The sequence below is a fragment of the Falco punctatus genome, assembly GCF_963210335.1.
Source record: "Falco punctatus genome assembly, chromosome: 5".
NCBI classification, from domain to species: domain Eukaryota; kingdom Metazoa; phylum Chordata; class Aves; order Falconiformes; family Falconidae; genus Falco; species Falco punctatus.
Window position 1 is genome coordinate 61,696,764 of NC_137584.1, and position 14,665 is coordinate 61,711,428.

Consider the following 14,665-nt stretch of genomic DNA (forward strand, 5'->3'; position numbering starts at 1 on the left):
AGTACCTTTTAAATAATTAATGATAGCTCTCATTTCACAACTGAAGAACTAAATAATGGGAAAAGGACTTGAATTTTATAGTTTGGCTCTTTTGTTTATTTACTTTTTAAAATTGGTATGGTACCTTTCAGGCTTTGTTTGATTTTTCAAAAGAATGGCTATTCTCAAGACTTAGTCTGTTTCAGCAATAGACTGTTGAAAATTTACTCTTGAAGTAGGTGCAAAAAAAGAGAAAACTGACGTCTGGGCAGAATGTAGTATTTTCTACCCTTCTAGGGTTTGGCATGGTGCGGTGTGGTAGGTAGCATTTTGCCAGCAGTGTGCTGTGTAGGATTCATTGCTGCTTTGCAAATGCCTTATTAAGAATCTAGATTGGGCTGGCAGAGGATGTATCCTTAGTGCTTTTAATAGCACATATGCAATACCTTATTTTAAGGTAGTATTAATAACTTACCAATTGTGTTTTATATCTATTAAAAAAATACATAAATGCCCTAACAGTGAAATGTTGCCAAAACTTCCTTTTAATAACCAGTTAAGTTTTCATGGAAGATCACAAGAGGGCAGTGTTTTACAGTTTTATATAAAAATGGAAATTTTGGCATTTTTTTATCTTAAAAATCCCATCAAAATAAAAACAAAAAACCAAACAACACCCCCAAAAAAAACCCCAAACCAACAAAACGGGCTTATGAAGCAATCGGTTTGACTGAACTGTTAGATACTACAAGAAATCTAAGGGTCTGTTTTAACTGATTGAAATTACCAGGGTTTTTACTGTGATGAGCATCAGTTTTTAAAGGTATCCATATAAATGTGGCGGTTTTAAGCCTTGCAATGAACAACAGGTGTTTGCTGGTCTCCTTCCACAACCAAAACAGATTTCCCCACCCTCCATCCAGTTTTTAACATCTAGGTCAAAGCGAAAAGGACTACATTTGTTAAGTAAGATACCTATGGATCTTGTAGGACTTCACAAATATTTTCTAATTGTGTTCTGTCAGTTGCTATCTATTAATAGCTGTAAAAATACAGGTATCTGGACTGTAATCTATAGTATATTAATATGCTCTCAGATATGAAAAAGAATACTCTCTCAACGAATGTGTTCATTGCTCTGATTTTGGCAGAGAAGATACAGGTAAAAGCACATTTTGGCATGAGTGTGTGTGTTTGACATTATTGTTTTGTGTGTAGTTGTAGTAAAACTTACAGAAAAATCCTTGGGCGGGGAGGCAGCAAATATTTTGTACGTGTTTTGTGAAAAAAATTGTTTAGGCCTACTTTACACTTGTCTTTCCACGGAGTAGTTCAATTCTGCTAGGAAGGGCAGTTGTTGCTAAATTGATGCAGAAAAGTTAATAAAGGCATGCAAGTACTTGCTGCCCTCTAAAATGCCTTACTGACTAGTCTTGATCAGAGCAAAATTTCAATTCTGAAACCAGTCATGTCTTCATCTAGAGAAAAATAGGTACATACATCAGTTTTTACTGAAGAGCTGGCTGAGGAGGCACATCTTTAAAATCAGCATATGCTCTTTCCCAGTGTAAAATTGCCATAGAAGTTTGTCACTTGTTTTTTGGAGGAAAAGTAATACCAGATTTTTGCCTGTTTAGCTGTCTTTATTCACTTTCACTTTATTCACTATCAGTGTGTAAGATGAATTGAGCAAAAAGATGTAGCCTTGGGTGGAGTGGAACAGAGAAATGAAAAGTTAATCCAAGCTACATGCTGTGTTTGGAATTTTTAGTACTGCTCATAAAAGGACTGAACTTCTTGATACTTTTTTTAGTATATATTTAACACATATATTCAAGCAGTCGTTTTAATAAATAACAATACAATAGATGCTAATTTTAAAGCCCATATAAGTATACAAAGGAGATTGTACTATGTACAAAAGTGTTGTTTCTTGGAGGTTTTTTTAATCTCCGTGTTCAGTCGACATTAAGTGATAAAGAAGATGGTGGTATATTTTCTGATCAGCAGAATCCTAAGACAGAAATAAACCATACAGTAAATACAATTTGTCTACATTGCTGTAAAATAGCAGTAGAGCTTCCAGTTTATTTATACTTCGGTTTTGTTCTTGTTTGTTTGTTTTTAATAAATAATGGGAGGTACATAGGAGGAAAGTGGTGGGTTTGTTTTTATGAGGGGGGTGGAGGGATTATTTTTTTAGCAGCGCTTTATTTTGACTTCTATATATTACTGACTTGTGAAACCTGTAATCTCAATATCCTCAGAATGTATGTGCTGATATTTTAACATATTTTTTTTCTACAGGCAGGTTTTTTTCAGTACTGTAAAACTATTGTGTATTTCCAATTGAAGTCTCTTGAAACACCTCCAAAGCAAACTAAAACTGGAAACCCTGTCCATCACAAAAATACAGATTTGAAAAAGAAGAAAGTACCTTTAGATTCTACCCACCCCACCCGGAACTGCACTGAGTTCGTGGCTTTCCTTAAGAAGACTGATTAATAGGGAAAGTGCACTTACTAGAATCTCATGCATCTGTGAGAGTCGTCAGAATGCATGAAATGAAAACTGAGATTTACACCGACGGTTTAAAATCAGTAATATTCATACACTAACTTGAAAGGAGTGGGGGCGTAGGGGTGTTGCCAGTCTCATCAGTGCTTGCTCCAATGCTCATACAGTAGCTAGCTAATTTCCTGTAGTGATTAACCTTATTTCAGAGGTCTGATCTCAGTGTATCTGTTTGCCAGATAGCAAGTATGTCACCACTGGACTTGCCTGTATTCCATGAAATAGAGTTTTTTTCCAAAGATTTCTTAGCTTTCTTCGCAGTTGTTCATTGTCAACCTCTACTCATGGAATAGTAAGTCTTAAAGGGAGAATACAAGTTTATCTTAAACTTGTTTTGATTTTCTGTAGTCATCAATGGGACTGTTTACGTAGAGTGGTATAGAAAGATGCCTGTTAAAAAATGGATGTCTGTTTGACCTCTGTCTTTAAATTTGAAAACTGTATAATGTTTCTAGGAACTGAGATTAATACCAGCGACATGTAGGAGGGTTTGAAGTCTACTCCTCAGTCTAGTTACTGACAAATGCTTCATCTTTTATGTGTATACACTGTGATTTACATGTTGAAAGGGTGTTTCTGCAATGCTTTCCCTCCTGTGCATAATCATTTATAATTTATTTTATTTTAGTATGCATCATTTATTTTAGAAGATCCTTGCTTGTTCTGTTAACAGGTATTTTCAGTTGAAGGTGGTGGTGTTACTTGTATTTGTATGATACTCTTTAATCACAGCAGTAAAGGTGACCTAGACCTTTCTCTTTAGCACATCAGATGCAAGCCACCTTGTGTGATATGGGGAAGTACCAAGTTTTCTGTAGTTCTAAACTACTGAAATTATTATATAAATTACAGGAGGCTATAATAAAGTCTGAAGCAAAATATTATTGCTGAGTTGTTCCAATTGTCATGTCAATTAAATAACTATAGAAAATTAAATTTTTGATACCAGTGTGGTAGTGCCAATTCTTTCTGCAAAACACAGTGGAAAAAACTTTCCAGGTATAACCTAATTCTCTAAGGATGTATCTAGTGAAAAATGCTGTAAATGAAGTGACTTTTTTTTTCTTTCTCAGATCAAAGTTGTGTGTGTGTATATATATATATATATATATATATATATAAAACAAAGATCCCTTAAATAGGGAGAAGAGCATATGAAATAAGGGGTTTTTTTCCGAGTTAGAAGAGATTTTTTGTTTATTCTCGTATTCCCTAAAAAACTCCACTAAAACAATTTGAATGCCTTCAGTTGATAATGCAGAGATGCAGCACCTAGAAGGAAGCAGAGCAGCAATTTTCCTAGGATACGTTGAGGGCTGTGTGCCTGTAGCTCTTCTTTGGGCAGATGTGGGCCAAGTTTGGAAACCCTCCAAAGGCTTAAGGATTTTCGGAGAGAACTCAGAACACTCAGGCTTCCCCAAAAGTGAAGTTGCTGTTTGTGTGATCTAGCTAAAACATTGACGAACTTACTAACTCTGTGAAGAGCCCATACTTCACCCCATTTGGAAAAGCCATCTCTTGATTGAGACAGACAAATCAGGTCATGCACAGCTTTGTAACAACAGGCTCTAAACGCTGTTCTGCATAAAGTGTGTGTTTAATACATGTAGCAGGTAGTAAGAGAGTAGCGTGATGGTTGGCATATGGTTCTAGTCCAAGTGCTACCCCCTCTCGCGAGATGATCCTTGCATTAGGAGTTGCGGGTGTAGGTCTCTCTTCCCTCTGGAGTGACTTTCCTAGAGGACAGTGCAGAGAAGTGCTGGAACTTCAGAGGAGCATCACAATGATACAGATCAGCAAGAGACAAATTAAAATCAGGCAGAAATTCACAAAGAGCTCTTGGAGCCTTTGGCGTGCTTGTGGGTTGACCTCAATAGTTGAGGCTCTTCTTAGAGCAGAGCGGGTTATGTGTTGGACCTTCTCCATGGCAGCAAGAAAGCAGAGGGCACAAATCAGAGGTTTTAGGAGTGCAGGGAAGAAGAGAAGTTGTCAGGAACAGCGCAAAGTGCCTATTATCTTCTCTTTTTGTTTTAGACAGCCTTTGTGGAGCTGGGAAAGCAGGAAAGTGAAGAGTTAGAAATGCAGAAGTGAAGTGTTTTGATGGGTGTAAATGGAGATTGTTTTGAAGTTCTAAAAAGCCTGAAATAGATTGCCTTGACAGTGATTTTAGTTTTAAACAGGATTTAATTTTTTTTTATTTTTTTCAAGTTTAGCTTTGGGCAGTGTTGTGCTTCTCCTCCTGAAGGCTACCAAGCACCTGCTTCTTAGCAGAGGTGAGGAATTGTGAAGTGGAAATTGTGGATATGTGGGTTTTACCCAGATCATTGCTTCAGATCCTAATCTCTCTATCCTTTGCAGTCTGTGAAAAGGCCATGGCTGATTTCCACATACACCCCACCCACATTTATTTGTTCAAGCACACGTGAAAGCTTGATGATATGGTTAGAGTCACAGCCTTTAAGACAGGTCATCTGGATATTACTGCTGGCTATTACTGACCTGGACAGATAATCTGACTTACCGGTACCTTATTCTGGAAGGGAGGAAAAGAAATTTTCCTGAAGCATTTCCATTCCAAGTTAGAATTCTTTATGGTGGTAATTAAAAGCTAATGCATCACTGCTATACGGAAATTCAGTAGTGTATTTCTCAACAGAAAAAAACAGAGTAAGGACTAAATATATATTCAATACATATATTACAGAATGTTACTAAATGTAGGTGTAAAGGCAGAGGACTGCTGTGAAGGACAAAATGAAGCATGTATAGAACTGTCTCTTAAGTGAGTGTTTTATTTCAAGTGTGTTTTCCCGCTTTTAAATGGCAGATGAAAGCACAGGGTGTCAGTTGTCTTAAAACTCCCAATAAGTAGTTGCAGTGCAAAACCCAGCTGTACAAACTTTCCATGGCAAGAGGCGGCCTTTGATATTTGCTTGCTTATACCTCTTAATGAAGCGGGTTCTGTAGGTGCTATTGCAATGTAAAAACTTGGTTTTCAAGGTCATGGTGGTGATGTATGCAGCTCTCAAACTTTGTTCCTAAAGCTACATGTGCCCCTAAATGTTTTATGAATTTATATTGTGATCATATCTTTCATGGAAGGCCTCTGGTAATCTTTTTTTTTTTTTTTTTTTTTTTTTTTGGCGGGGGGAGGGGGGGGGAGGGGCAGGCACAACAAAAGAAACTTCTATCTACTCATATATGCCACATAAAGGAAAACCATTGCTTAGGTATCTCGTGCCCAAATAGCACGATGATCCTGACTGAATTGGAGATGCTTTGTTGTCCACGAATTTGTCTTTAGATGTGGGTAAAATGGAAAAAACTTAAAATGAAACAGAGGTGTCTTTCAGACACACACCTCCCCCCTTTTTTTTTTTTTTAAGTTCCTCTGTGTCAGGCTGTAGAGTCAAATGGTGTTGTGTGAGCAGAATTATGTGCATTTCCAGTGCTAGTGGCAGTGTTGGTATTTAAAAAGGCTTTCAAAACAAAGCACATTACACATGGATATTCTAATACTTTTGGAGCTTTCCATGTAATGACATCTCCTCCTAAAATTGAGCTTCAGATTGTTATGATATTTTGAGCTATAATTGATCTTAACTTTATTGCAAACAAAACATACACCAGGAACTTACTTTCAGAGTAACTGTAATTTTTCAGCTTTGTTTGACTTTATGCTGTGCCTGTTCTCATTTATTTAAGCAGCTTGCCAAGTATATTCGGCTTAGTTCTTTGCTGGTCATTGTCTGCTCTAAGTGCAGTGAAAGCAAGGCGTTCACAGGAATTCTCCAGTGACTTGGCTGAAGGCACATTTATTCTCCCTGCCTGGTACAGGCTGGGGTGCGTTAGCCTGTTTGTTCTCTTCTAGACAAGGCATGGTAGATGAACCACTAATGGATTTACGCTAGTACAGGAAAGTTTGTGTAACCTGTTCATGTGACAGAGACTGCACAGAAAATTTCCTGCGGATAACTTCATCACAACTTATTATGTAATTTTTTTAATGCAGAATGTGTGCAACCTGTGGTCTTTGCACTGTCTGTGACCTGCTGTGGCAACATACCTATTTTCTTTCTGGGTGCAGTTTTTTCTTGGTGCCCTCAGAAGGATTGGATCATGAGCTTTTACCAGCATGTATGCACAAGAAGTCTATTTTGGTGTACTGTGTTAGCTGTAACTGCACACATGCTAGCACCTGCACCGCAGTGTTGCTGCGTCTGTTTCACTTGCAGGACTTAAAGCCCCAGGTCCTTGCCCCTTTAAGTGCTTTCATAAAAAGCAATACCAGCCGGTTGGGCATTTCAGGTATGAGGCCAACACAGGTGAGGAAAGATGATGAGATCTCTCTGGCAAAGCAAAAAAAAGTACTCTTCCCTTTGGAATGGAAGTACTACAAAAGAATCTTTTTTTTTTTTAAAAAAAAAAAAAAAGGGAAGGTAGTAGAAGTTAAAAAGTATACCTTTTACATCTATGAAATGGTGTAGAGAAGGGATGAGGAAAGGTCAAAAAAGAGTAACTTGGTTTTCTTAGTTTAAAAGCTCAAAGCTCAAATGACTTTTGGAAATTCTGAAACATCTACATGTTGTTTTACCTACTAAGCCTGTCTGTGGGAGAAGCTTTCTTGTAGGCGAAAGAAGCACATTCTGTGTCGGTATTTTAACAAGGTTTGTCTTTACAAGTTTGTGGCTTCAACTAATAAACACATACCTTGCTTGTTTAATCCTCCATGGTGCTGTCACCCACCTAAAGTGTGCATAAAGAGAGACAGATTCAGTAATGTAGCTGCACATGGGTGGCTATCAAGGTAAAAATGGACAGCCTGAGAAATAATTATACTGAAATGAAGGCTGATTATTGCCACAGATAGTAGCTGTTCTCTGGTGTTTAGTCCCTTGATTGTGTTTTAGGTCAATATTAAGAGCAGTATGCATGCACACACCTTGAAAGTGAAGCAAAAGGGCAAACATATATTTGACTTTTATTTTTAATTCAGAAGGTGTTACTCTTGTGTGACAAGACTCGGGTATTGCACAAAAGAAACTGTTGGCTGCACTGCTATGCAATTTTGTTTAATCCAGTGTTGTTAATGGATGTGAAAGGCTTGTCTTACGCACAGTGCAAATCTGTAGGAACAGGTCATGTGGCTGAACCCATATTTTACTATGTAGGGGATCCCCTACACCCGGTGCCCTAGAATGAGTCACCAATCACAATTATTGCGTCCTTCTTCACTGTCATGTGACTGTTTCCCTGATTTGTATTAGGTTATTTTTGTCTTTGTTCCTTGGTGTCCTTCACAATGACAGGAGGTATGTGACCAAAGTGAAAACTGTGGGTTATACTTGTTGCTAGTGCAACTGCATTGACTCCATTGGAGTCACATGGGATAAATTTGGCTCCTTTGGAAATGCCACTGCAATTTTGGACACAGCCTGTTTCCTGTCATATGTTTACTAAATGCAGCAGTGATATCAGTGGAATAGAAGAGGTTTGAAATACTTGATTTGTTGCTGTCCCATATGAGCATGTGAAGCCCTAAAGGGGCATTGTTTAAAAAGTGATATTGCTTAACAGTCTATTGCATAGATCTTTACAATGAGATGTCCCTAAAACCCAGTAATGCAGTTTCATCCACTGAAAATAAATGTCTTAATAACCATAAACATAGTGATGCAAAAAGTACCATCAAATTATGTAAACCTTGGTGTAATATGTGTTTAGAACTGTTACTAAAAATTACCTGGCCCAAGAAATTCCTGTAGCTGTTGGTGTGGACAATATGATACTCGTAGGCACGAAGACACATTCTCTGCACGTTCAGAGGAGGTAAGTTTAAAGCGTGCCAAAGCAAAGAACCCTGCATGCGGGACTAAATGCTGTGAGTTGAATTGACCCTGGACCCCTCTGTCACCACTGTCTGTGAATTGTGCGACCCCTGGAGAAGACACTGCAGAGTTTTAAAGCTCTGCCTGTGCACAGCAGCTGCAGTTGATGTGTAAGCATGCTTTTCATCTTTGCTGGCTGTCCTGTGTTAATGTATATATCTTACTCAAGTTGCATTGCTTTGTTTTGAAGCTTGCTGTAAAATACCTCCTCCCTGGCAGTGTGGAATAACTGCAGGTGAGACCTTGGAGTCTAAAAAACCTCCTTTTTTGTGTGAGGAAGATGAGGTGTGAAAAGGGAGTGAAGGAAGCAATCTGATTCAACTCTAAAGACCTCTAGAGAGTCTCACTGCTATCACTTTAGTTCAGTAAGTAAAAAGTTTCAGACAATAAACCAGAAGTTGCTTACAGATTTTCAAGTACCGAAGTGATTTATAAAGGTATGTCATAATTTTTAAATCATGTTCTTTTAGCAGAAAAACAAATAGCATGGAGATGACTTGCTAGGATTTACCCCAGCAGCTAGATTTTGTATTTACCTATGCTAGAGGTGCAGAATTCTGTTGCTTATTCTGATTTTAGGCTTGAGAGTTGCACTACTAATACTGGAGAGGATGGATTGAGGAAGGAAAGTACAAGAAGAAAATGAGCAGAGGAAGAGAGTGGGCGTATGGAAAAAGAGCAAGGAATTGTCCAAGGGGAAAGAGAAAACCGCAACTGGAGCGCATTGTCACTGAAGAGAGCTAGACACTATCTTGTGACATATAATGCCATTTTTTCAATCACATGCAAAAAACATTTCCTTGGAATGGGGGAAGAAGCAACAATTCAGCTCAAGAGTTTGGGAAGTGCTGGTAACAGGAAAAGCATGCTCATTTTATCCTTCTTTTTACCTTTTGTTCTAAAGTCTGTTTTGTACTGGTGTCAGTATTTTTCATGTGTTTGGGGGAAGGATAGGGAAAAACTCACACTTTAGATTTTTTTCCCCTCTCCCTCTTACTAATTTATTCTTCTTACAATCTTCCTTTTGACTAGCTTTGTTTTCAGTGCTGACCTTGCTTCTAGAACACTAAGAGCCTTTATCTGTATTGTAAGTCCATGAGACTGAGAAAGGTGTGGATACCAGGAAATTACACTAATGAATATTTGAACGCACCAGGCTTGGCATTTTGGTTTTTGGATGTTATCCACATACCTTGTGGATAACTGGGACTTATCTGTGTGCTGGTCCATTAGAGTAGCCTCGGAGCTAATTCTTTGGGCTAGTTTTTAACTGGGTTAAATTCCCTGCAAGTGGTGCAGGACCATGTAGTGGCATCTTGGGCAGGTGCCTTCATGCTCATACTTCATACTTATCAGTTCCCTTAATCAAAACAAGACATATAATAACCACATGCTTTTTCCCATCTGTTTGTATGATTTGCCTTTTACATAGTAACTTACTTTTAGGAGGTGAACTCTTTTCTCCACTGCACTCACTGAGTACCGAACACCTTGTTTCAAATTGGGTTTTAGGTTCTCGTAGTTCATATGTCATTACTTATTAATAGGAAATGGTGTATGTACAATTGGAACTGAAGTGAAAATTGTAACACACGTAGCATGTATAAAAGGTTGAAGTGGAAGGAGATGCTGCAAGTTGTGGTTTTAACCTTTTTAGCAGCTTGGGAGACAATGACATGGCATTGATTCAAAGAACAATGTAGTAGGCAAATTCAACTTCTGAGAAGTAACTTGATAACAGGAAAGTCCTGTTAAGCCATGTACCAATCTCTGGAAAGCAAAAGCAGTCTTCCAGATCAAAAGTATCTTGTAGTTTAGGGAACATGACATTAATTTCCTGTGGGGTTTTTTTGTTTCTCCTGTTGGGGCACTTTTCTATGCCCAAATCCAGTTATTCTTAATGCAAATAAAAAGATGCTGTTGTAGCTGTGCAGCTGTATCCCATATATTTTTGTTTGCTGCTAGTCAGAAAAAAATTCTGTGAAAATCACCTTTATGCTGTCTGATTGCAAACTGATTTTAGTGAGTTTCATACTGTACAATGAAGGCGCTATATTCCTAACATCTTCAGAGAACAAGAAATAAATGCAACTTTTAAAAATAGACATGGTGTATACGTAAATCTGAATCTCTGTAAATACTAATAACATTGTTTTCTCGACAAATGAGTGGTAAAAAGAAAAAGCAGAAAATTGTTACTTGCTGTAAATTAAATGTAGTATTTCACATCTGATTTGTAACATTGACACCTGTTATGTAGCACATGCTTCTGTCATGACTGTTGGCTGTTAATCAGGGTTCTGATATCTGTAATATGGGATGTTATCAGCGTGAAATTTTTAGATTTAAATTAACAGCTGAGCCATACTGTTACCTACTTTTAAATTACTTAACTCTGTGACAGAGAGAATTCAGATGAATGGTCATCTAAGCTGCAGTAGCTGTGGATGCATTGCAGTAAAGAGCTATCTACAGCAGTTTCTCTGTGTATGTTCACTTTGTGTATGCATAAACTCTGTATTTTTAAAGGTGCACGTATGCAATGTTTATGTTAGGAGAGAAGGATTGTCTGTGTGGCAGATCAAACCCAGACTCCTGTCTTCACTTGAAAATACATTTAACCTAACTTTAGCCTTGAAAAAAATCTGTTTGTCTGTCTTTTGCAACCTTCTTGCTTGTCATAGGCATTGGTTAGAAAGCACTAGGAGCTCTGAAGTGTTGCTTCTGCCTACTGGAAAGCTTCTAGAGAACTTCGTAAGACATTGTTTGCCTTAGGATTAATGGGATGTCCAAACACTTCCAGTACTTGTCTATTCAAAACTGGCACAAGGCTGCTGACCACAAAACCAAGTACCTGCATGTATTTTTTTTTACCTGGTGCCTACCAGTCAGTAATAGGAAAAGGGATTAGGTGTGTCTATTCGGTAACAGGGAAAACACGCCGGACAAAATTAAGCTCTGTACCAAGTCTGTGTTTTCTAAAACTATAATCTCAAGTAGTTATCAGTAGCAAGGTGTGAACTGATGGAAGAGGGAGCATGATTGTGAGGAGAAGAAATTCCTTAGAGACCTACATATTAATGAATTGCATTCCTTTTAAAATATTTGTATATTTAAATATTCAAATGTTCTTTGTGATATGTTTCAGCTTGAGATGCACTTTTTTTATTTGCAGCGATTTTAAAGCTAGGGTTGTATTTTGTTGTACAGTGTATATGTGTTTCCTTTAGTTGGAAAATAAATGGATTACTTCATGCATTGAAATTCAGTTCATGATGTTACAAATCCTGGCTAGATTTTTATCTGTTATTAGAAGCATTCTAGAACAAGTTTGGCAGTTATAACGATCAGTGGGAGAAAATAAACCTTTAAAGGAATTCACAGCAAAAATGCGATATGAATTCTGCAGCTTGAACTGCAATTTGAGTAATGTGATATAATTTTAGTTCTGGTACTGCTATAAATCCCTTAAGTTTTTTAATTAAGGCTATTTTTTACCCTACACACACAAAAAAAAAAAGTTTGTGCTCTCAATGTGTTAGATCAGAAAAATACTTTTCTGAGTTAAATGGTGAAAGAGGTAAAAGGTAAAGAAAGACCTTTACTGGGCTGTAGATAGGCAGTTTGGGGGAAACAAAAGTGTCTCTACAAAACCTCAAGTGAATTACTCTCTTTGTGGATTTTGTATTAAAAATCCAAACAAAACCAAAAAATCCAAACAAAACCAAAAAATCCAAACAAAACCAAAAAATCCAAACAAAATACATTAAATTTAAAAGGAGAGACGAAGGTCTGAGGAAGACTGTGTGAAAGTGTCTACCTCTATAAATCATATACTCAAGGACAGCTGGTGTCCCATGAGCATGTGTAAAAAATCTTGCCTTTATTGTTGCTAAAACATGTCCCCCACAGTGCTATATGTTTGACTCAGAGCTGTAATGTCTACAGTATCCATATTTTTGATAAACAGTTATAAGCAGCTGTTAATTTGAGTAGAGGAGTTTTTGTAGAAAACAGCAGCTACAGTGCCTTGCTATAACAATTAAAAGCATTAAAGAGAGGTTCCTTACCTATGGTGTGACTGTTAGTGAAGCACAGAGGAACCTGCTCCAGGCTGTGGGAAGTGTCTGTAGATCTCTGGCAACTTATCCGAGTCTGTGACCAAGTTGTGGGAACAATTGAAGTAGGTTGAGGGGAGAAAATAACAAAAAGTTTCAGAGGCAGGACTCATGGTGTCATTCAGCAGCTCACAAGATGTGATTGGTCCCATTTCAGCCTTCTGACACAGTCAGTTGCTCCTCTAAACTTGCTCACAGCAGTAATGTATTAAAAATGGGCAACATCTTTCCTCTCGTGAAGGCAGCTGTGTGCCAGGGACACCACCTGCTCAGCCACAGGATGAAGGAATCTGGGAAATGCATGTTTCAGTGGGGCAGCAACGGAAGCTGCTTGCTTACTCCTTGCCTTTCTTAAACGAGAACTTAAATGGGAATTTGTTCAGGGAGCCGGTTTGGATGTGGTCCTTTTGCTACAGCGGTATTTCTTCATCATAACCCCCCCCAAAATCTCTAATATGGGGAATCACATTTCATATGGGGTTTTGACTTCCAATGATTTTCTTTTGTACAAGGGATTTCTTAAACTACACTTTCTGTATATATAGTTTTGATGATTCTGTTACACAGCTGGCATTCAGTTTACAGTGAATGATGTGTGTTTTCTGATATCTTTTTTTCTTACAGTGCTTGAACTGAAGTAATTTTTCAGTATCTCGGGTCTCTTCCAACCTTTTAAGTTAATTTGTGGATTAGAAAAGTATTTTTTTCCCTCCAAATAAAACCCATCATACATAAGTTAATTTCCAAAATTTGTCATTCCTATGTAATGTGATTTACCTTTCCTTTAAGACACCCACCCACCCTTTTTCTCCCCCTCTTCTAATGGCTGGAAACCATCCAAGGGATTTTTGAGAACTTGTTCTGTTTGTTTGGATAGGAGTAGGAGCTGAATGCTGGTTTGTAGGTTATCTTGTATATACTATCATGCGTTGGGAAATGGCAAATAAGACCACAGTGCACATGCAGAGTAGGTTTTGTGCATCTGGGAAGCAGAGGATTTACTGGATGTGAAAGGACTGCACTATTCAGCGTGCAAGTGTCTCACTTCAGACTTTGTATGTGGATGCAACTGACAGCATGTTTTTTCCCAATTTGGAAATTGCAATCAAAAATATAGAAGCTCAGCCTAACTCTGAGAACTTACAGATACAGTTTTGACAGTAATTATTTAGCATAGGTTAGTGCTTGGCTTTGAGCAGGAAACCTCACGTGGTGGGGGATTTTGGGTTAGTTTGTTTTTTTTCATCCTCTGTAAGCCGTGCTGTGATAAATGATGACAGAGACAATAAGACCTTGGAGATGGATGTGCCACCTTGTTTCAAACTGAGCTCTTTTTATTTTTGTAAACAAGGTTTAGCTCTTCTGCAAAATTGGTTATAACATAGTTGAAGTTAGCAATTCAGTTTTAATATAGTACATCTGCCTGCTTTCTGTTATCCTTTGATATCCAAACCAGGAAATTTAGGGTCACATGTTTCAGTTGAAAGTTAATTGACTATCTCCACAGTGAGGAGTAATAGTTCTTTACCAGCGTGAAGCATTTCATAATTTACTTGTAATGGCATTATTAACATTATAAATCTCTCACAGTCAAGCAAACTGTATTTGGCCTTTTAATGAGGGAAGTTTCATGTTTTTATTGCATGCTTTCATCCAGCAAAAGTACTGCTATCATTGCATTGTTTGCTTTTTGTAACATGTAATATGAAACTTGTACTATTGAAATTCACCTCTGTACTTTGTTATTAAAGTTGAACACCCAGCACTGAAGTAGCTGCGATGCCAGTTCCTGCCTTTTACCAAGTCACTGTGAAATGATCATGTTATTTAGTTACTCTGCCCAGTGTCTCAGCAGTTCTTTTGTTAGTGAGTTGGATCTAACCATCATTTTGAAGTTCATTAGAAGTGGGATGCCTTAAAAGAATGCTGATTTTGTTTGTGAGTTGCTGACACAGTTAATAGCTTGGTGGTTGTCTTAGAGAATGATACATAAATGTGCAAGCTAAGGCATTAATAAAAATACTAGTATCTCATCAGAAATATAATGCGTGCCTTCTGTAAATGTCTAACTTGGATAAGAAATTTTAAGATAGAGAACATGCACAA

General features: G+C 37.7%; 2 protein-coding genes across 8 annotated transcripts in view; one reads left to right on the forward strand and one right to left on the reverse strand.

Moving 5' to 3' along the window:
• The window catches only part of CEP85L (centrosomal protein 85L), a 154,815-nt gene that overhangs the window by 91,807 nt on the left and 48,343 nt on the right, over nucleotides 1-14,665 (forward strand). The window lies entirely within an intron of this gene.
• Nucleotides 4,132-14,646, reverse strand: PLN (phospholamban). Of its 2 annotated transcripts, XM_080389547.1 has the most exons (3): nucleotides 12,512-14,646; nucleotides 7,264-7,299; nucleotides 4,132-4,602 (listed from the first exon to the last, which is right to left on the reverse strand). In XM_080389547.1, the coding sequence occupies exon 3, from the start codon at nucleotides 4,477-4,479 to the stop codon at nucleotides 4,321-4,323; it is 159 nt and encodes a 52-aa protein (XP_080245673.1). In that variant the 5' UTR covers nucleotides 4,480-4,602; nucleotides 7,264-7,299; nucleotides 12,512-14,646; the 3' UTR covers nucleotides 4,132-4,320. The 2 variants fall into 2 exon arrangements, with proteins under 2 accessions (XP_080245673.1, XP_080245674.1); XM_080389548.1 differs by lacking the exon at nucleotides 7,264-7,299 and having other exon boundaries at nucleotides 12,512-14,645.